Below are 22,012 nucleotides of genomic sequence, written 5' to 3' on the forward strand. Positions count from 1 at the left end.
ACATAAAGACAAATGCATGAAGACTAAATAACATACTACTTTGAAAAGACTGGGTAATATATCAAATGAGGGATGAAATTAAGATGTTCCTTGAAATAAATGATTATAACGCATCATATCAGAATATTGGGGGCACAGCAAAAGCAGTTATAAGAGGACAATTTATAACAATTGTGTGCACTTGAAGGAAGAGAAATCCTAAACCAACACCTTAACAGAACACCTCCAACAACTGGAACAAGGGCAACAACATAAACCCTTCAACAGAAGAAAAGAAATTGTAAAGATTAGAGCAGAAATAAATGAATTGCAGAGCAGAAAAATAGGAAAAATCATCAAGACAAGAAATTGGTTATTTGAAAGGATTAACAAAATTGATAAACTGCTGGCCAACTAACAAAATAAAAGAAAGAGGATGCAAATATCTACAATTAAAGATACAAGGATGTTATTATAACATGTCTAAGTGAAATAAAAAGAATAATAACACAGTAGTATTAAAGATTACTCCAACAAGTTTGATAATCTAGAAGACATGGATAATACATCATCTACCCAAACTAATGCAAACCCGAAGAGATGCATAACAAAAGAAGAGATAGATGTCATCAATAAGCTTGCAACCAAGAAAAACCTAGGACCAGATGGCTTCACAGAAGAGTTTTACCAAGTATTCAAAAGTATCCAATTCTACACATGCTATTCCAGAACATAGAAAGAAACAGAACACTGCCACATTTATCCTATGAAGTGAACATAGCCCTGATACCAAAATCAGTCAGTTGTCCCACAAAACAGAAAATTACAGCCAGTTTCACTCATGAATACAGATGCAACAATTCTCAACAAAATTCTGACCAAGAGAATTTGATAACATATCAATAATTAATAATCATGAGTGAATGAAATACATACCACGGATGCAAGTATGGTTGAACATTCAAAGAACAATCCATGTAATTCACCAAGTAAACAAGATAAAAAGAACCATGTGATCATATCAATATATGCAGAGACAGCATTTGATAATATCTCAAACCCATTTATAATAAAATACTTAGAAACAAATGGAAGGAAAACGCCTCAACATGGTAAGGTCATATACCAAAATAAAAAGAAAGAAAGAAAATGGCCATTATTACACTCACTGGGGAAATTCACAATAGCAAGGAGCTGGAAACAGTGCAAAGACCCAATCAGTAGAGGACTGGATAAAGAAACTCTGGTGTGTACACACACACACACACACACACACACACACACACACACACACACACACACACACTAGAATACTATGCATCGCTGGAAAACAGTGATGAAACCATGAAACAGCTCATGACATTCGTGGGACTGGAAATCATGCCGACTGAAGGTCTTCAATAACAAAAGGGCAAATACTGTGAGTCCAGTGCTATAAGATAATAACCAAGGTGAAAGCAGGCTCCCGCTTCCAAGATATGTACTCTTCTAAACCAGTCTCCCTAGCAACAAGGCAGTGTTCCCGGCAGGTGGCAGGTGTTCAACATGTGGGGAGACAGATCAGTGTGTGGAGATAACCCAATATAACACACACTCCTACCAGAGAGTTTCCTACCAGCAAACCCTACTGGAAATTCAAATCAAGATGGAGGGAAGGGAGCATGCATGTAAAAAACAAATACATTTCAGTTGGTAGGAAAATGGGGAGGAGTAACCTCACATCGGGTGGGGGAAGAAGAGGCATTTAAAGTACTATATGGAACTGACGGGGAGCATATACCTGGTGCTAGGTTCCTAAATGTACACTTTTGGCCAAGTTTCTATGCTGCCCTTGAGCCAGGCATGTTCTATAGACCACTGTGACTCTAGACTGAACACAGCATTCTTCATAGGCCATACTCAATCTGAAGCTAAACCGTAGCCCTTGATTAAAACTGAAGCTCTCTAGTGTGAGGAGAAGCAGATGGCTGCTATAACAAGGGCACAGAACTGGGAGATTTAGGCTTGAATTCCTTACCTGGAGTGAATTCAACAAATGGTGGCCTAGAACTACCATATGCTTGATAATATAAATCCTCCTTACTTCATTATGACATGTATTAATCTGGTAGGTGTGCCTTTGCCATTGTAAATGAGTACTACTGAAAGTTTTGCCTGATCACCAACCCCCGTTGTGTGTGGAAATAGTGTCCAGAGTCTAATCTGTACAAGATGACAACTCATGTATTGTAGATTCTAGATTGCCTACACACATAAAAATCTCCTTCTCTTAACAATGTTTTAAATTCTATATCTTTGGCTAAACTATTGACAATATCATTGCACAGTGGTTGTGAATTGAGCTGCTAGCCACAAGGTCAGCAGTTCAAAACCACTGGAGAAAGATGAGGCTTTCTACTCCTGTAAGGATTTGCAGTCTGGGAAACTCACAGGAATGGATCTGCCCTGTCCCATAAAGTCGCTTTGAGACTGCATTGATTAGATGGTAGGGGTAGTCAAAACGGAGGTCAAATAAGATATTAAATTTCAACCTAACTACATCTGTTATAATTGACTTTACAACATTCTGTCTAATAATGAGGCTGTTCAAATTTCTCAGTTTTGAAAATGAATTTGGGGCTTCTATTGTCATCCATAGCCAACTGCAAGACAAATATTCATAATTTAAACTGACACCATTCTGTATTTTGGATTTGGATTTTTTTTTATTTACAGTCATTGGATCACACAGGCTGGTGTTCTTTTATGTGGACTTAGTTGCTTCTCATTTAAATTACTGCTTGCTTGAATACAAGTCTTCTAGACCCCAGAAGCTATTCCTTCTACTGGCCAGGCACAATCAAGTTTCTTCACCACACTTTGCTATGGCGCCCATGTCCTTAGTAACTGTACAGAATGCATTGAAAGCAGATTACAGATGAAATTAGGTTAAAATTTCACAATTTATCATTTGATTCCATTTTGATTCATTTAAAATTTAGTCTAGTTTTTATATTTCCTGCTTTCTTTTCAATTGAGGTTTTTTCTGTTTTACTTTTTTGTTAGTTGTTTTGCTTTTGTTTTAATGTTTTTCTGTATATGAAACTCAGGACGACTAAATCTATAAAGACAATAACTGGATTAATGGTTCCTTCAGGCTATGGCAGGGGAGATTAGAAGGAAACAAGGTGCCACCCAAGATAAATACAAGAATGAAGAAATATTTTTAAATGGATTATGATGAAGTTTGTACAATTCTTCTTGATATAATTGAACTACTAAATTAAATGATATGAGAATTATATGCCAATAAGACTGCTAATTTTTTTAAATAAAGTTTTAAATGAGTCAAAAGGACTTTAAATCTACAATTAAAGAAGTCTAGAATTTTAAAAAATTTTAAATTCCACACACTAAAAGCTTATAAATAACAAGTAAAAGAATCTGTAGAAAAATAAATAGATGCAAGGACTGGTTCCTTACATAAATCCACAAGCTTTCCATTGCTAATTAATGAGAGGGGATGGGTAAAAAGACAACACAAGCATGTAAATTACAAATAAGGAGCAAGAAATAACCACAGAGAAAAATTAAATGAACTAAGAGACCATTCATGAAAATGTATTAATAGACAATTTTATAGAAGTATAAATTATTTAAACTGGATCAAATGGAAATTTAAAACCTTGGTTCTGGGAAGATGGCACCAATGTCAGATCACCCACATGAACAACTCACTGTGGGACACCACCTTTATGGATGAGGTAGCTGTGTTTGGGGACTGGAATGTGAAACCAGGTCTCCCTGCACCCCAGGCATCTCACTTGTTGGTTCTCCAACAGGGGACTCAGCTGTGCTCATCAATGTCTTGCCAGCATGGAGAAGTGGTTGGGACTGTTCATACCTCAGGAGCATCCAATGGAGGCCCACTTGGACACCTCGAGACCCGGGAACCTGGAAACCTTAGTGGTCCTTGTGGGGAAGGAGAGTTTCCATTAGTGATAATCCCTAGCCACGGCCCTGCTCCTTCCTGCAGAAAAATAGATTCAGTCAGTTAGAGAGAGTTTTACCACCGGGGAAACAAAAAGAGCATTTGGAATCTTCCAAGAGTGGGTTCTAGGAGGTCAGGAGAAGTGTTCTAATGTGTTTTGAGAAAGGAATCACAAAACTCCTCACCCTGAAAAATGAAACAGAATCTGGCATTTTGGGGTTCCCCTGAGGCTTTCCTGCCACAGGCCAGGTAGTCTTTAGAACTGGTTTCCAGACTCTTGCCTGGCCACACTATGAACAGAAGCCCCTCCTCATGGGGATATGCACTATAACAGCCCATTTATACCTTAGGACCACGCAGAAGGAGGGACAAGCGCTGAGTTGTGCAGGAATGCACTGTTTTAAGTACAATGACAGAAGGAGTGTATTCTCCCTGCATAATACACGAGGTTGATAATGGAATCAGGTAGACTCATTATATCTCAACCTTACCCAAACCACGAGAACCTCTGCATCCTGTTCCCTCCACCTCAATAACACACAACCTCCTTGAGCTTACTGAGTAAAATCACATCTTCCAAAACCCTCTTCTCCAATTCATTAAAAATTACTATACCTAAGGGAAGGTTTCCTATGATTAATACCACCAGTTAAAATGAAGCTATACTGGAGCACCAAAACCTTAATTATCCTTTGCACCCAACTAAAATGTCCCCCTTATCTACACACAACACATTTTCAAGCACCTATCTGATCCTCCCCTAACCCTAAAGAGCCACCCTCCCTACAAACACACCCAGAAGATGACGCTCCATCATCAGCTCACCCAAGATACCATGCAAGCAACAGTCAATATGTGCAGCTGCCATAAAAATCCCAGAGAAACAAAAGTCAGTTACTGAAGATGACACAAACCCAAGTACATATGAGAAGCAGCCCTTCATCTGCCAATGAAAGAATGTTGGAGAATATTGCTCAGTGCTGTTCTGGAAATTAGGGATGAATTCTGAAAAATGAAAAAACAGAGACACTAGAATACTCAACCTGAAAGGAAGTCCAGGGGTTAAGAAATAACATAGCAGAAATAGATAAAAAGGTGAAGCATATCAATAATACAATGGCAGAGATGGAGAACCTAATCAGCAATCTTGAAGATAAGCAGGCAGAATTCAGCAAACAAGAGAAACAGTTGAGCAAAAAAGCAAAAGAATCTTTAAAAATCCTGAGAAGGATGTGAGATTCCATGGAGAGAATCAATACTCAAATTATTAGGGTCCCAGAGCAGGATGATAGAAATAAGCCTACAGTTAGAATAGCAAAGTAATTCTTGGGAGAAAATCTCCCCAATCTCACAAAGGAGGAGAGAATAATCAACCAGGAAGCAGAGAGAACATCAACTAGATTACAACCACTACCCCTAAAGAAAACCCAACAACCCATTAACACATATAGGAGTCAAACTATCTCATCTCAAGATCAATGAGAGCATCATGAGAGCAGGTAGAGAGGGAAAACAGGTAAACACATCTAGAGGTAAACACAAGGATAAGCTCGGACCTCCCACTGAGACCATGAGGAAAGAAGAAACTGGCAGCATGTTCTGAAAGCTGAAGGACAATAACTGCAATCTAAGAAGGCTTTATCCAACAAGGCTCTTCCTCAAATTTGAAGGAGGTACTAAATTTTTTCTTATAAGGAAACATTTAGAGAATTTGTAAAATAAATAAATTTTAAACAGCATTACAAAATATACTTTCCAGTTCTTTTTTTGAGGGTGCGGGTGGGATTTTATTAAATTTTCTTTATAAAAAATGTCTACATTTAAATGATGAAGTCAGTATACATGGACTCTATTCCAAACACTGGACTCCTGAGTTTTAGTGAGGATAGTATTTATTTACTTATTTTTTTAATTAAAAGACCATTTTTAGCAGAAAAACAACAGCTGCAGCTTACAAACATCAGGTTATCACAGGGTGTAACACCACCCAGAAACTAACACACTGAAAACAGTGTCCAACATGTAAGATATGAAGATTATAATTCATAACTTATCAAGGGTTCGTGAGGGAGGGTGGGCAGGAGAAGGAGGGGGAAGAAATGGGGAGCTGATATCAGGGCCTCAAGTGGGAAGAGAATGCTTTAAAAATGATGATGGTGGCATATGTGCAAATGTGCTTGACACACTGGATGAATGTATGGATCATGATAAGTAATATAACACTCAATAAAACTATTTTCTTTTAAAAAGGAATGAAAACAGTGTCCAAAACATTACAGATTCAGTGGAGATATAAAGACAGGAATAAAGTATTCTCTCTCTCTCTCTCTCTCTCTCTCTCTCTCACACACACACACACACACACACACACACACACACCATATAAAATAGATGAAAGGAAAATACTCAACACAAATAGTACGATATGGCAGCAACCAATCTACACTGAGATTAAATCACACTGAATGTTAATGGTTTAAATGCATATATTAAAAGACAAAAGGTATCAGACTGGATTAGACAACAAAATCCATCAAATTGCTGCCTTCAAGAGACACATCTCAAAATCACAGGCAAAAAGAGAGTGATAATCAAAGGATGGTGAATGATTTAACAAGCAAATGGCAATAATAATAATAAAAGCAGGGGAGGCAACTAAAGCTAGGACAAAATAGACCTCATGGTACATGGATAAGAATGGCTATTACATAATACTCAAGAGCTCAGTATACCAAGAACCCATTAAAACAATAAACATATATGTGCCTAACGAACGATCCTCAAATGTCATCAACCAGAGTCTCAGCAGAGAGATGAAAAGAGAAATCACCAAATGAAATATTACAATAGGTGATTTTAATACATTACACTCAAAAATAGATCAGTGGGTAAGAAACACAATAAAGAAAATCAAGATATGAACAACCCAATCAAACAACTCGACTTAATAGGCATTTTCAGAGTTTTCTAACCAACATAAGAAAATATACACCATTCTTCAATGCACATGGTTCATATTGAAAAATAGGCCAGATGTTAAGCTTGAGATAATTCAAATGCATAGAAGTCATTCAGACTACCTTCTCTGACGACGGTGCCATAAAGTTAGAAATTTATCATAGAAAGAACAGAAGAATAAAGACAAACACCTGGAGACTTAATAACATGCTCTGTAAACCAAGGGATATTTACCCAAATTACAGACAGAATTAGTAAGTTCATAGGAACCAATGAGAATGACAATACAACATATCAAAAACTATGGGACCCAGCCAAGGCAGTTATCAGAGTTCACTTCATTGCAATAAATGCACACATTAAAAAAAAGGAGAGAAGTATGGTCAACACCTTAATTTCGTACCTCCAGCAGCTCGAACAGAGCCAAAAACAATCAAAGAAATGAAATAATAAAACTTAGAGCAGAGATAAGTGAGCTGGAAGGCAGAATACAATAGAAAGAATAAACAAAGAGAAAAGTTGGTTCTTTGAAAGGATCAACAAAATCGACAAACGGCTAGCAAATTTATCAAAGGAAAAAAAAAGGACCAGATGTCAATAGCTAGAATTATGGATGAAACAGGGAAAGGAACAACAGACCCCAATGAGATAAAAGGATTAATTACACAGTACTCAGAAGACTGTATTCCAACAAATTCAATAATTTGGAGGACATGGACAAATACCTGGAAAATAAGTCTCTATATAGTTTATGTAACAAAAAAAAGTAGAAAGAAAACCACTCTCTCCCCAAATTAATGCATATGGACATGAAGAACTTGAGCAGACTTGTAGCAAAAGAAGAAATAGACAAGGTCATCAAAAAATTCTAACCAAGAAAAGCTCCAATACAGCCGGCTTCACAGAATTCTACCAGTTATTCAGAGAAGAACAGACACTGATGCTACACAAACTCTTCCAGAACATAGAAAGGGATAACAAACTCCCAAATTCATCCTATGAAGCCAGCTTAACCCTGACACTAAGATTGGACAAAGACCCCACAAGGATAGAGAACCCCAGACTGGTTATCTTTCATAAGCATAGGTGCAAAAATCCTCAACAAAATTCTGGACAATGGAATCCAACAGCATATATTAAAAAAGAATACATCATTACCAAATGGGATTCATACCAGGATGGTTCAACATTCAAGAACAATTAATGCAATCTACCACATCAGCAAGAACCATATGATCATATCAATTGATGCATAAAAAGTATTTGATAACATCCAATACCCATTCCAATTAAAAACTCTCAAGAAGATAGGGTTAGAAGGGAAAATACTCAATACAATGAAAGCCATATGAAAAACCAACAGCTAATATTACACACAATGGAAAAAGCTAAAAACATTTCCACTGACCAAGGGAACCTAACAAGGAGGCTCCTTATTTCCATTTCTATTCAACATTATGTAGGAAGTCCTGGACAATGCCATAAAATAACACAGAGAAATCAAGGGCGTAAAATTGGGTAAAGAAGTGAAACTTTCAGTGTTTGCAGGTGATATGATCTTATGTATGGAGAACCTAAGGGGTCCATAGTGGGATTGCTGGAAATAACAGAGGAATTTAGTAGAGTAGCAGGTACATGATTAGCAAGCAGAATTTAATTGGATTCCTATTTCCAGGGATGGAAATACAAAAAAAAAAAGATATCAAGGGATCAGTACCATTCACAATAGCCAGGCAAAGCTGAAGTACCTAGGCATAAACCTAACCAAATAAACAAAAGACCTGTCCAAAGAAAACTACAGAAGGGGATCTACACAAATGGAAGAATATTCCATGTTCATGGATCAGAAGACTCAATATAGTGAAAATATCAATACTATCTAAAGTGATCTAAAATTCAATGCAATCCTGGTCCAAATTCCAAAAACATTCTTCAAAGAAAGAGAAAAGCTGATTACCAACTTCATATGGAGAGAGAAGTTGCCTAGGATAGGCAAAGAACTCCTGAAAAGAGAAGTATAAGGAAGGTAATTTTACTCTACCCAACATCAGAATCCACTACACAGCCACAGTTGTCAAAATAGCCTGGTACTGATATAATGCTAGACACTCAGACATATGGTTCAGGACAGAAAACCCAGACATACAAACATACACATACAGACAATTGAGTTTTGACAAAGGCTCCACAAGCATGATATGGAAAGCAGATGCCATCTTCAATAAATGGAGTTGGAAAATCTGGATACCCACATGCAGAAGAATGAAACAAGACTCATATTTCACTCCATGCACAAAAACAAACTCAAGGTGGATTAAAGACATAGAATTAAAACACAATCAATGAAAATTGGACAAAGCTAGGAGCCCTAGCACAGGGAATATATGGGCTACTGAATTAACGGAAACACACTCCATAGAGAGTCAGGTTGGGGGTGGAGAGTCAGAGGACATCCTTATGATCATTAAGTAGGAAGGGTCGTTAGTGGAGTGCAGCATGAGGGCACAATTGAGTTAGGGTGTCTGTGGGGACCCAGGAACCCACGCCGGTTGCCACAGAACACAGGGACACTCAATACTGACCTTTGGGGTACACATATTTTTCCAGAGGCTGCATCAGTGAGATCGCTAATGGCAACTCTACTGGGTGAACTGGACTCTACCCCAGACAAAATTTTAACTTGAGGACTTAAGCCAGAAAACACACGGTATCTGAAGTAGAAGACAGCTGTACCAAGAGCAGTGTATTGTTGGTTGGCAAACAAACAAGGTCCTGGTACATCAACATCCAGTGTGCTGTATTAAGACACATATTATGCTGGCAACCCAGTGATGGCCATTCTGTTATATTCTGCTTGTGCTTGTTTTCATTTGCCTGTACCTCAGAGATGCATTGCCACTGGGGCTCACCTTCTTGAAACTGTTTATTTCATTATTTTTCAGTAAATGAAACCCAGGGATATTGAGCCTACAGGGAAAGAAAATATAACAAGGGGTTGGGGGAAGGGAGAAATAGAAGGGTGGGGCTGACAATAGGGAAATGATGTCAAGATGTCCAGGAAGGAAAAGCATGATTTGGAAATGATGTATGATTTATGCACAAAATTGTACAATTTGTCTGACATAACTGAACTGTGTAATAATAGGACTTAAATATTCACCCCAAATTACAGAATTAAATAGATCAATCAAATAAATTCATAGATCCAGGAATGGGTTTTGGGCTGGCACTAAATCCTATCCTCAATTTAAGGATAGTCAGTTCTTACATCCTGGCCCTGCTCGATATTCACCTTCATGAAATGATCACTGAAGGCCAGGATGCTGCAGCAAAATGTGGTAAATAATGCAGATGGTGCCTGACTCGCAATGGGAAGTGTTTGGGGTCTTAAAGGTTTGTATTCAAATAAGCAGCCTAGTGAGGAGTCAACTAAGTCCACACAGAGAAAGCACACCAGCTTTGTGATCCACAGATGAAAATTACAAAACTTGGTATGGGCAGGAGAAAAACATCAGAGCAAAACTTATACACACACTTTGTGAAGGGCTATGAGGACGGTGAGAACCCAAAACCCATGTGTAAAATATTTTGTCCAACTGAGCCACTGGCAGATCGGTTAACCACCTTATTGACATGACCTAAATTTGTACTGGGTACAAGTATCTCTTACTGGTCCCATGACAGAAATTTCTTCCCTGACTTGTTAAATTATTGTTGGGGGTCTTTTTCTTCTTACAAATTATTAGTATTATGGCATATAGGGAATACAGGGGTTGGAGGAAATAGTACTTGGGGTGTAACTAATGAAGACGGGAGCTGGGAGGGAACCACAGACAGATTGTGATTGCATTAATCATCTTTAAGGCAGTTTAGCCATGGGGGTGGGGGTCCAAGCCTCTAAAATTGATATATGGTGATTGTACAATTCTCAATGATATGATTACATGATTTAACTATTAAATTATATGATATGTAAATTACCTGGCAGTAAAACTGTTGGGAGAAAAAGATTAAAATGTTAAAAAATTTAAAAACTTAAAAATGTCAATTATCATAGAAAAATTCAAGCACTTTCATGAGTAAGATTTTGAAAGCATTAGTAGTCATGGGTTTTACACCTTCTCATATAAGAAGAAGAAAAGTTCTTTTGTGAAGAACTATCAAAATACTGACACAAATATAGCTTGATCATAATACTATATCACTAATACTAATACCAAGACTTGACAAATATATAATGAAAAGAAAATTACTGCTGCAAATATCTTATACATCTTCATGCATTACCACAAATAAAATATTTATAAACAGAGTAAGTAAATATGTTAAAAGAATATGAATATAGCAGCTAAATTTCTTGGCAAGAATGCAAGGATGTAATTCATGAATAACTAAAAGAAACAGCATAAAGTTAACTTGTTAAAGACTAAGAGTATTTTATAAAATCTATTGTATATTTTATGGAAATATGCAACTACTTATAAACAAATATTTTTACTGTATCACACCCATGATAACATCCAAACAGTAGCACTTATAATGAGATCTAAAACCTCTCCTCTGAATCACAACTGAGACAAAGACACTGTATAGTATTTTCAAGGAGACACTAACATTACAATTAATCAAGATAATAATGTAAATTATGTAAGCTTTGGAAAGAATAAGAAAATAAAAGTTTTTATAGGCTATGTAAGCTATAGACTAAAAACAGACTACGAAGAAGGAATAGATGCTCCACTTATGAGAGATTAGCATCTGGAAAGTGTAAGATGCACTATCAGACTTAGTACCAGAAGATGAGTGCCGCGGGTTGGAAGACACTCAAAATATGACAGGAGAAGAGTTGCCTCCTCAAAGTAGAGTCAGACTTCGTGACACGGATAAAGTAAATCTTTCAGGTTCTACATTTGCTGTTGAGGCACAACTCCAAATGAGAAGAAACATCTGCAGCTATCCATTAAGAATCATAATTTGAAATCTATTAAAATGAACCTATGAAAACTAAAAAAATTCAAAAATGAAATGGAATGTATAAAGATTGATACCCTAGGCATTAGTGAACTGAAAATGACTGGTATTGACCATTTAGAGTTTAAGAATCATATGGCTTAGTATGACAGAGATGACAAATTTTAGAGGAATGGCAATTCACTCACTATAAAAGAGAAATGTTGTGGTCTTTACTGAAGTACAATGCTGTCCGTGATTGGATAATACCTATCTGCCTACAAGAAAATCCACTTAATGTAAATATTATTCAAATTTTCACATGCACCACCCTAGCTGGTGATGGTGAAATTAAAGAATTTTACCAATTCCTTCTATCTGAGATGAATAAAACATGTAATCAAGATAAATTGTTAATTACTGGCAATTGGTATGTAAAACTTGGAAGCAAAGAGGAAGGAACAGTAGTTGGAAAATATGGCTTTGGTGGCAAAAATGAAGCCAGAGATGCATGATAGAATTTTGTCAGAACAATGACTTCTTCATTGCAAAGATCTTTTTCAACAACATAAATGCTAACTATATACGTGGATTCACCAGGAGAAAATTCATAGGAATACAGTTTACTATATCTGATGTCATAGCTTAATGATGTCAGGCAAAACAAGGCCAGAGGCTGACTACAGAAGAGGTGATCAATTCCTCATATGCAAGTTCAGAGTGAAGCTGAAGAAAATTAAAACACATCCACAAGAAACAAAATACACTCAAGTATATTCCACCTAATTTTAGATACCATCACAAGAATATATTTAACAAACAAAACTAATATTGAAAGAACTGATGCATTGTAGTATGACATCAAGAACATCAAACATAACCGCGCTCGCCCGCCACACTCTCCACTACCTTCTCCTCTCGCCTGCCGGTCCTCGCCCACCATGGCCACCATTGAGCAGTTTGTGGGAAGATGGAGCCTGGTGGACAGCAAAGGCTTTGATGAATAAACGAAGGAACTAGGAGTGGGAATGGCTCTTCGAAAAATGGGGGTGATGTCCAAGCCTGACTGTGTCATCACTTGTGATGGCAAAGCCCTCACCGTGAAAACGGAGAGCACTTTGAAAACTACATAGTGTTCTTGTAACCTGGGAGAAAAGTTTGAAGAAACCACAGCTGACTGCAGAAAAACTCAGACTGTCTGCAACTTCACAGATGGTGTTTTGGTCCAGCACCAGGATTGGGATGGGAAGGAGAGCACAATAACCAGAAAATTAGAAAATTGAAAATTAGTGGTGGAATGCGTTATGAACAATGTCACCTGTACTCGGACCTATGAAAAAGTAGAATAAAAATTCCATCATCACTTGGACAAGAATTAGCTGTGAGAAGGAACAAGCTCAGTTCAATGAGCAAATCTCCGTACTGCTTTGTTGTTGTTGTTGTTATATTCCATTACTTCAATCACACAGAGTTTTACATGCAACTATTTCCAAGTGTTGAATTGATTAGGATCATCCCTTTGATGAATAAATGAATGTATTTGTGCTAAAAAAAAAAGAACATCAAACACGAAGAAAGCAAAAGGTAATTAAAATGACAAGAAAGGACCAAAATGAAGTCAGAAAATTCTTTGAAATTTTCCCTTACATTAGTGAATGGAAAATGAGGAGCTGATACCAAGGGCTCCAGTAGAAAGAAAATGTTCTGAGAATGATGATGGCAACAAATGTACAAATGCACTTGACACAATGGATGGGTGGATTGTGCTAAGAGTTATATGAGCCCCCAATAAAATGATTTTTTTAAAAGAAGAAATGATGAAGTAAAGAAGCTGAACAGAAAATTTCAAAGGACAGTTCAAGAAGACGGAGTAGCATGAAAGGTATGAAGACCTGGAGGGAGGAAGGTGAAAAGGAAGAACAAGCTAACGATGCCTGAAGCTAAAAGAACTGAGAAAAAAATTCAAGACTTGAGCTGCAATATTGAAAGACTCCAGGACAAAGTATTGAACAGTGCACCAAAGGCAAGCATCACAGGCAGATGGAAAGAATGCACAGTCACTGTACAAAAAGTAATTGGTCAACACTCAATCATTTCAAGAGGTAGCTTATGAGCCAGAACCAATGGTATTGAGGGAGAAAGTCCACACTGCACTGAAGGCATTAGTAAAAAACAAAAAACAAACGAGAGTTCTGGAATGGGCAGAATACTAATAGAAATGTTTCAAAGACTGATGAAGCATTGAAAGTATCCTCTCATCTATACCAAGAAATCTGAACGATAGATACCTGGACAACCAATTGGAAGGGGTCCATATTTGTGCTTATTCCAGAGATAGGCGATTAAAAATAATGCTACCATTAGCATTTTTAAAAGACGCCCTGGTGGGCTACTGGGTAAAGAGTTGGGTTGCAGTTTGTAAATACCAGCCCCTCCCTTGGAGAAACATGCAGCTTTGTATTCCTGTTAAGATTACAGACTAGGAAACTAACACAAGTTGTTCTACTATGTTCCATAGGGTTGCTTTAAGTCAGATGACAAAGCATATGTTATGTAAGGGATTTTTACAAATAAACAAAGACACATATACATCTATGTATATGCAAACACCAAAGAAAAATTGATAAAAGGTGTAACAAACAATCATAATAAAGATTTTAACAAACATCTGCTCTATGACTGAAGGCATTAAATCTCCCAGTGAAAATGGTAATAAAAAATGCAAAATAAAATCAGAATTAATCATCAATTAGAATGAATTGTGTAAGCTGTGAAGATTGGCACTCTCATGAAAGATTCATGTAAAAAAAGGGTATGAGATTCCCTCGTATTTGCTACTGTGTACAGATTTTGCACCAATAAAGTCATTAAACAGAAAAATTATGTGTGTTCAACAATTTTTGTTAGCCAGGGTTCTATAGAAAGCAAAACCAGGACACACACACACACACACACACGTGCACGTGCAGATACATTTTTATAGCAAGAAGGAATATAACAGATAATTAGTCCAAACAGCAGTACAGAGGGCTCAGTTCAACTCACTTTCGTGTAACAGTTAATATACTGAAAATCCTTCAACTCATAGAGGCTGTGGTCCAAGGTCAAGAAACTACACTAGACAGCTGAGTCTGCCCTCAAGCAAGACAAGCAGGGTAGGCCACAGGCAGCAGATGGCAGGGTAGGGCAGCAATAGTCAGTAGCTCATAGCTTGGGACCTTAGCAAAGCAAGCCCAGATGGAATTTCAAGCTCTAGTGATGCATGAACAGCTACACAATCCACAGGTTGGCTTGGCCCACAGGTAGTGCAGCATATGGTTGAGACAAGGGACTAGCTCAAGCATCAGCACACTGGTCCCATCCAGTTAAGATGTGGCCTAACTGCTGCACACATGTTCCCACAGAGGCTTAGTTAGTTGACACAATAAACCTTTCACAATTTTCATCATAGAATTTTTAGAAAATTGAAATTCAAAAACTCAACACTCACTTTCATCTGTTAATTCAAATGATTCCTCCTGTGATAGTTAAGTCTTATGTCAAATTAGCTGGGGCATGACTCTCCCATGATGTGATTTAACATAATGTCATCAACTCCATGATGGAATCTTCTGTGAGTAGCTGATCAGTTATGGGAAGAATAGAGTGCATTGCTAACCCCTGAATCAGCTCACAGCCTTGCTATAATCTAAAAGAGGTTTCATCAGCAGGAAGGAGAGGGGTGGGCTATTCTTATATAGTTGACACTTTGGGGAAGATAGCTCACTCTTGCTGGTCAGTATCTTGCATCTGGCTCATTGACTCAGGGAACTATTAGAAGCCCATCATATTGCCTGCTGACCTTCATTACATTTGAATCTGGCTATATTCCTCCCTGGTTTGCTTCTCTAGAGAAACCAGTCTAATGCACCCATCTTTGTCTACTGGTGTGGCAAGATGTTTATAACGGGTTGAGGGAAAAGACAATCCTCAATCTAATCCTACTAAAGAATGGGTGCAACATGAGAGAAGTGTCAGTGGGATATCCCAGTTCACAGTGGTTAGCTCAGATGTTGCTTTATGCTTTTATCTTTTGTTTAATTTTTAAAACAAAGTTTTGAATAATGTTACAAAAACAATAAAGTTTCTCCATGCAAAAGTAAGCCTCCAGTTATCTTTAGCACTTGCAGAATGAAGTAAGTTTTTCAGCTTTTCATCCAACTTCTTGTTGGCCTGTCTGACAGTTACTTCTATTCACAGAACTATATATTTTTGAACTACCAAAGTATACACACAAATGCACACACCCATCCATGTCTGAAATATCCCTCTACTGAACATTAATGGAACCTGAAGATGCAAATCAAATGCTATTCATATGAGCAGTCTCTCTGTGCTATATTGATAGTTGTGGCATCTTCTCTTCTTTGAACTGTGCTTCACCCTGTTCCTCACATGTTATGGCAGCGGTGCAGGTGAGCACCTTCGCAGGAGAGTGCTCCTTCCTCCACAGAGCTGCACACACCTAACTGATGGCAGCTGCTCACAAATGTTCCCTTTGACTGAAAGCACTACATGTCACAGCGGAGAGAGACAAATGTTTAAACAAATGGAAAGCATGCCTCCAGAAAAGAGAGCGAAATGTCCATTGAATACACAGAGGCTAGGGTTCTCCCGATGTGCATCCATTATTCTAGGACCCACCTTTATCTCTCATGTTCGGCCAGTGTCAGAACAGTGCTTGCTAATTACTTGTATTATGTAAATCTATGTAAGAGCAGCTGGAAACACCCGGGGGCCCTTCCAGTGGTTCCTCCTTGGGAGATGGATAACAGGGTCTCACCTGGTTCATAGTAGCTTTAAGCATTTCCAGAAGAAGTAGGGCACCTTCCAGGCACAGACCAGTCCGAAGGACTTCTTCCCTGTGGTGATTCTTTAGGAGCCAGTGAAACATCGCCTGGAGGCTCTCCTGAAAGAGGAGAGACGAGTGAAAGAGGCCTGTGATTACACACCCGGGGCTTAATTTTTCAGACGCAGTCCCTCTCCCTTTCCCGGGCTGCCGTGTGGGAGAGTAGAACAGAGTAACAGCAGAATATTCAAGCCCAAACAATAGTACATGTGAAAATATACACCTCTACGAAGGAGCTGGGAGACCCTGGGCGTGAACAGTAGAATGCTAACTGCTACCTGAAAGATTGGTGTCAAACCTATCCAGCAAAGACAGGAGAGACCAAATAATAATCTTCGTACCTTGAGCTTCGGGAGAAATGATAGAGAAGTGGACTGAATATTGACTAATAGAAGAAGCTGAATAAAAGCAGCGAAAGAGGAAAACAGAAGGGTGATTTGTTGATTGGCCTGATGCAACATGGCCGCCGGGAACTTTTGGAAGAAGCATGTGATTGAGAAAAAGGCCTGACAACACAAACACACCCCAGTGACTGGTGACAAGAAAGCAACAATGACCACACAGCAACACTACCCTGTAGGGAAAAGCCGTGTTTAGGTGTGAAATGGATGATGTAGAGATAGTGTCTACCCTCCCTGACTATATAAATAGAGAGGTGGAAAAACGCCATCATCAGTATAAACTGCCCAAGCCTGATTCCTATGAAGCAAAGGTCAGATATGCCACACCATCCAATATTCTGTAACTCCACCCACTGATCAAGGACAACTACCCACTCCAGTGTTACATGATCACTGATAGACAGCAGCCAACATCAGCCAAACCAACCCTCTGCTACATGAATATCAAACCAAGAACTTCGAACACGCACTCTGACACCAACACCAGAGGACAATTGTGTTAGTCTGGGTGCTTTAGAGAAAAAAATCCACAGAAACTCATGTAGAAGAGAGAGTTTTCTATAACGGGTAAGTGCACATCAAGAAAACATCCCAACTCAGTGCTGCGCAAGCCCACAAGTCCAACATTAGCTCATTAACCCATATGTCCAACACCAATCCACAAAGTCCTCCTCCATCTCACAAAACGCACGCAATAATGCCGACTGCAGGAGGAAAGCTCAGTCAGTAAATGTGTAAGCATCTCAGAGCTACCAGGGGTCTCCACACGGGTGCTGGCTGCTCCAGCACCCAGGGCTGCATCGGGGTAGGTCCATGTTGCTTCTTCTCAGGGAGGTCTTGCAGGAAGTGAGCCTTGCCGGCTGGAGCAGAACAGGCTAAGGCAGCTGCACCCTGGTCCAACCATCACAAAGCAAGAGACTAGAGAACAAGAAAGGCAGGGTTCACCAAACCATTCATCCCTCTACCCTTCAATTAACCCCACATGTGTTTATCTGCCAGGTCAGCACAATAAACTAACTGCCTCACAATCAACACTTAAATACAGATGCAACACCTTGAAAACAACAATTCAGTTCACACAAAGAAGCATGGGAGAGTGGCTCAAATGACCCAAACACAGAGGTCAGAAATGCTTTCTACGAAAGAAATGGCATTGGAATTACCTGATAAGGAATTTAAAATAATGATATTTAGGTATTTCCAAAAGACTTCAAAAAAGGCTGGGTGTAGAGTGTGTGATGCAGAGGCAGTGTCTAACCTCTTCTATGTAGAGAGTGGAAAAACACCCTCATCAGTATAAGCTGCCCAAGGCTGAGTCCTATGAAGTAAGGTCAGACACGGCCCGTCTTCCACGATTCTTACTAATGCTAATACCAATTGCCCCACATAATCTGTGCCCCACACAGAACTCACAGGGGATTGTCATGATTATGGGGCTTCTTATCATTTAGGCGAGGAACGCTGAATGAAATAGTTGTTTAGTAGGACGGCCTCTTTTTGGTCATGCCCATTCCCCTTCTCTGCCTGGCTTCTGGAACTGGCCTCTTCTCTGGCTTCCAAACAGTACATGCCACCACTGATTTGTTTCTCTTGCTAGTAGGGAGAGTCACCCTCCCTACTTCTGAGGTGAATTGTTTATTTATAAGAGCTTTACTGGCACTTCGCCCGCATATCATACTATTTATTAGTTCAATAATATCGAGAAGTGTTGCACAATCATTATTACAACCAATTTGAAAACAGCTTCTTCTTCCTTGTAGTCATTGTTATTAGTGTCATTATTGTTACTTTTAAAAATTTGTGGCAAAAGTATACACAGCAAATCATTCTCCAATGCAACAAATTCTACATTCTGGGCCATCGATCATACTTTTTGTGTTGTGCAACCATTTTTTATGTATTTTTCCAAATTATCCCACCACCATGAACATAAACTCAATGCCCCTTAGTAAAACTCTTCCTCCTTCAACCATAGTAACCACTCGTCAACTTTAGTTTTCTTTTACTTTTTTAAACAGTTTTCTTGATACAAAATTCATATATCATACACTCCCATAATTAAGTCGCTTTTAAAAAGGGTTGTATATACATTGTGGTAGTTATATAATCTTTGCCAATTTGCGAGAATAAAGCGTGAAAGGGCAGTGTTTAGCCTGTCAATCAGGTTGCAGGTTGATGACCTCATTTGGAGGTGTTAGGGAGATAAATAGCTTGCTGGAGGCAGGACACAGGCTCCCTCCCTGGGAGACATTTCAGCTGACCAGACACATAGAGCTAGGCTAGTGTGCAGAGCTGGAGGAGCCATGTGGAGACCCCTGCCAGCACAGAGATGCTTCCACTGCCACTGGATCCACAAAACTTTTCACCCACTGACCTGTGAACTACCTGCATTTGGCATCATTGAAATGTGTTGCATGAGTCTGAAGAGGAATTTATAGATTGGCATCAGACATTTGAGCTAATATCGGACTTATGGACTTGATTTGGACCAGGCTGGAAGGTTTTCTCAATATTCAACTGCTCTTGTATATAAAGCTCTTCCTTACACACATGTGAATGCCAATGAATTTGTTTCTCTACTCTACCTGATCTAACACATACATCATCACAATCAGTTCTAGTGCTCCTAATCCCTCCCGCATCTATTGTTTGCGCATGTACATTTTCCTATGTAAATTGAGGGGGCTCATCCTGCCCACCCCTGGCCCAAATAAACTACCACATCCGTTATCGTCTCTGTGCCCACTGCTTCTGTGTTTCATAAACTGAGAAACCTTAGCCGAAACAATCAAAACCAAACCAAAATGAAACAGAAAAAAAGAGAGAGAGATAATCATACAAAGATAAAAATAAATATAAAGAGTAAGAAAGAAAAGACCACCAGCAATATTGTAAAAAGTGAGATAGCTCATTTTAAACCCAGCAGCAAAGCCGTTACAATTAATAGCCACACATAGCTGAGTCCTAAATCCTATTAATATCTTCTCTTACTCAAACAAATCAAGAAATAGTCCTTTGGTGGGAACTACAATGACTATAGTTGTAGAGCCATATTAAAGAATTCATTTCATTTTAAGAAAAATTCAGGAAATCACTACAAAACAACAAATAAATGAAAAATTAGAAACAAAAACAGCAAATGGAAATCTGGTGTTTAATACTAATATTTTAGACATAGCTATTAGATTGAAAGTCAAAAGGAGAATTGAATCAATGCTGACATTAGAAAACAAATATATCATTACTGAGCTGAAAATGGTATAATTAGAAAAAATATCAAAGTATCTGAAGAAGATCTATGAATTGTGTGGGACACCCTCTTGAGGAATGGCTTCCATCAGAATAGGAAGAGACAGACAATGTACAGAAAAATTGTCAAGAAGTTGTTGGGAGAAGACTTCTGTAATATCATGAAAGGTGAGAAAATATGCATTCCAGAAGCTGAAATAAACCAACCAGAATAGACTCCAAAATAAAATAATCTATACATATCAGAGCCCTGCTTCCCAAAACCAAAAGAGCAGCTCAGGAAAAATGAAAAGTTACAAATGAGAACAAATATCACAGTTCTGATTTCTCTGCAAGAACCATGAAGGCAAGCGTGTATGGGATGGCATATATAATATTCTAGGGAAAATTCCAACTAAGAAACATATACTCAGCAAAACTATCCCTCAAATAAACAGCAAGATCAGGACATTTCCAGATCCACAAAAATGAAAGGAATTTGTAAAACCAGATCAACCATACAAGAAGTACTAAAGGGAGTTTTTAGACAGAAAACAACAGGCAGCACCCTGAATTTAACCTTATGACAACATTACACAGAAGCCAACCTACACATTCCAAACCAAACTCACTGCCATCAAGGCAATGCTGACTCATAGTGAACCCACTGTGGGTTTCCAAGACTCTAACTGTTTATGGAGTAGAGTGTCCAGTCCTACACCTGCAGAGCTTTTGGTGGCTTCGAACTGCCGACCATGAGGCTCACAGCTCAAGTATCCAAAGTAAAACAAACCTATAAGCCTGGAAACAGGGAACTAGAAATATCAATTAGTTACAAAGACATTTACAGAGTAAAAAGAGGGAATGCAGTAGTTAAAGAACTTCCAAAAGAAGAGGAAGTCAAATAGATTTAATTTAGGTAAAAAGGGGAAGGTAATATGCAACAAACAAGATGTTGGGGAAAAATCACCAAGAAAAGGGAAAACACTGCAGGGAGTGCTACAGTCAAAAGTAACAGTGTTAAATAAACAAGTACATGTATATGCATGTGTGTGTTTGATAAAGTGCAAGGATAGTTACCTTTGCTGCAAACATATCTATGAATATTTTTATAAGGATATTTAACTTTTCTGCAAACATATCCATGAATGTGGTGGAAGACACAGGAGGGAAATTATGAAAATGTCTTAGGTATAATCAAACACCATAAGAAAATGAGTCCTTGCATTTGGGGGCTCAGGACCTCAGTTTCAGGGGTCCCATGCATAGCACACTCAATAAAGACAATATTTACGTATTTCTTTGGTAAGTACTAACTGGATGAGTAGCCATCTAAGGTGGAACTGCTGGTCTCTTCCTGTGCAGGAGAACGAATTGTGCTGACCACTAAAGACACACTGAGAATCAGCCCTGCGGAATCACAATGGGCATGCAAACATCAGCCTCCATGTCCCTGAGACCAGGACTAGATGGTTCCTGGGTACTATGATCCACTACTCTGAAAGGCATTGCACTAGAAAGACCTGGATAATATGGAAGAAAAATATGGACCAAAACTCAAAATCTTGGGAAAAAAAGGACCAGGCTTACTGGTCGGATAGTTACTGGTGGACCCCCTGCATCACCCTCCCCCCAATA

The 22,012-nt window shown here is 38.6% G+C and overlaps 1 protein-coding gene and 1 pseudogene across 1 annotated transcript in view; one reads left to right on the forward strand and one right to left on the reverse strand.

Moving 5' to 3' along the window:
- WDFY4 (WDFY family member 4) overlaps positions 1-22,012 on the reverse strand; it is a 388,818-nt gene that overhangs the window by 200,676 nt on the left and 166,130 nt on the right. Inside the window, exon 30 of the mRNA XM_075527922.1 lies at positions 16,680-16,805. Within this exon, the coding sequence (XP_075384037.1) occupies positions 16,680-16,805 (126 nt within the window). The remainder of the gene's footprint in view (positions 1-16,679; positions 16,806-22,012) is intronic.
- LOC142423035 (fatty acid-binding protein 5 pseudogene) lies at positions 12,799-13,206 on the forward strand (annotated as a pseudogene).

The sequence above is a fragment of the Tenrec ecaudatus genome, chromosome 12, assembly GCF_050624435.1.
Source record: "Tenrec ecaudatus isolate mTenEca1 chromosome 12, mTenEca1.hap1, whole genome shotgun sequence".
Taxonomy (NCBI): domain Eukaryota; kingdom Metazoa; phylum Chordata; class Mammalia; order Afrosoricida; family Tenrecidae; genus Tenrec; species Tenrec ecaudatus.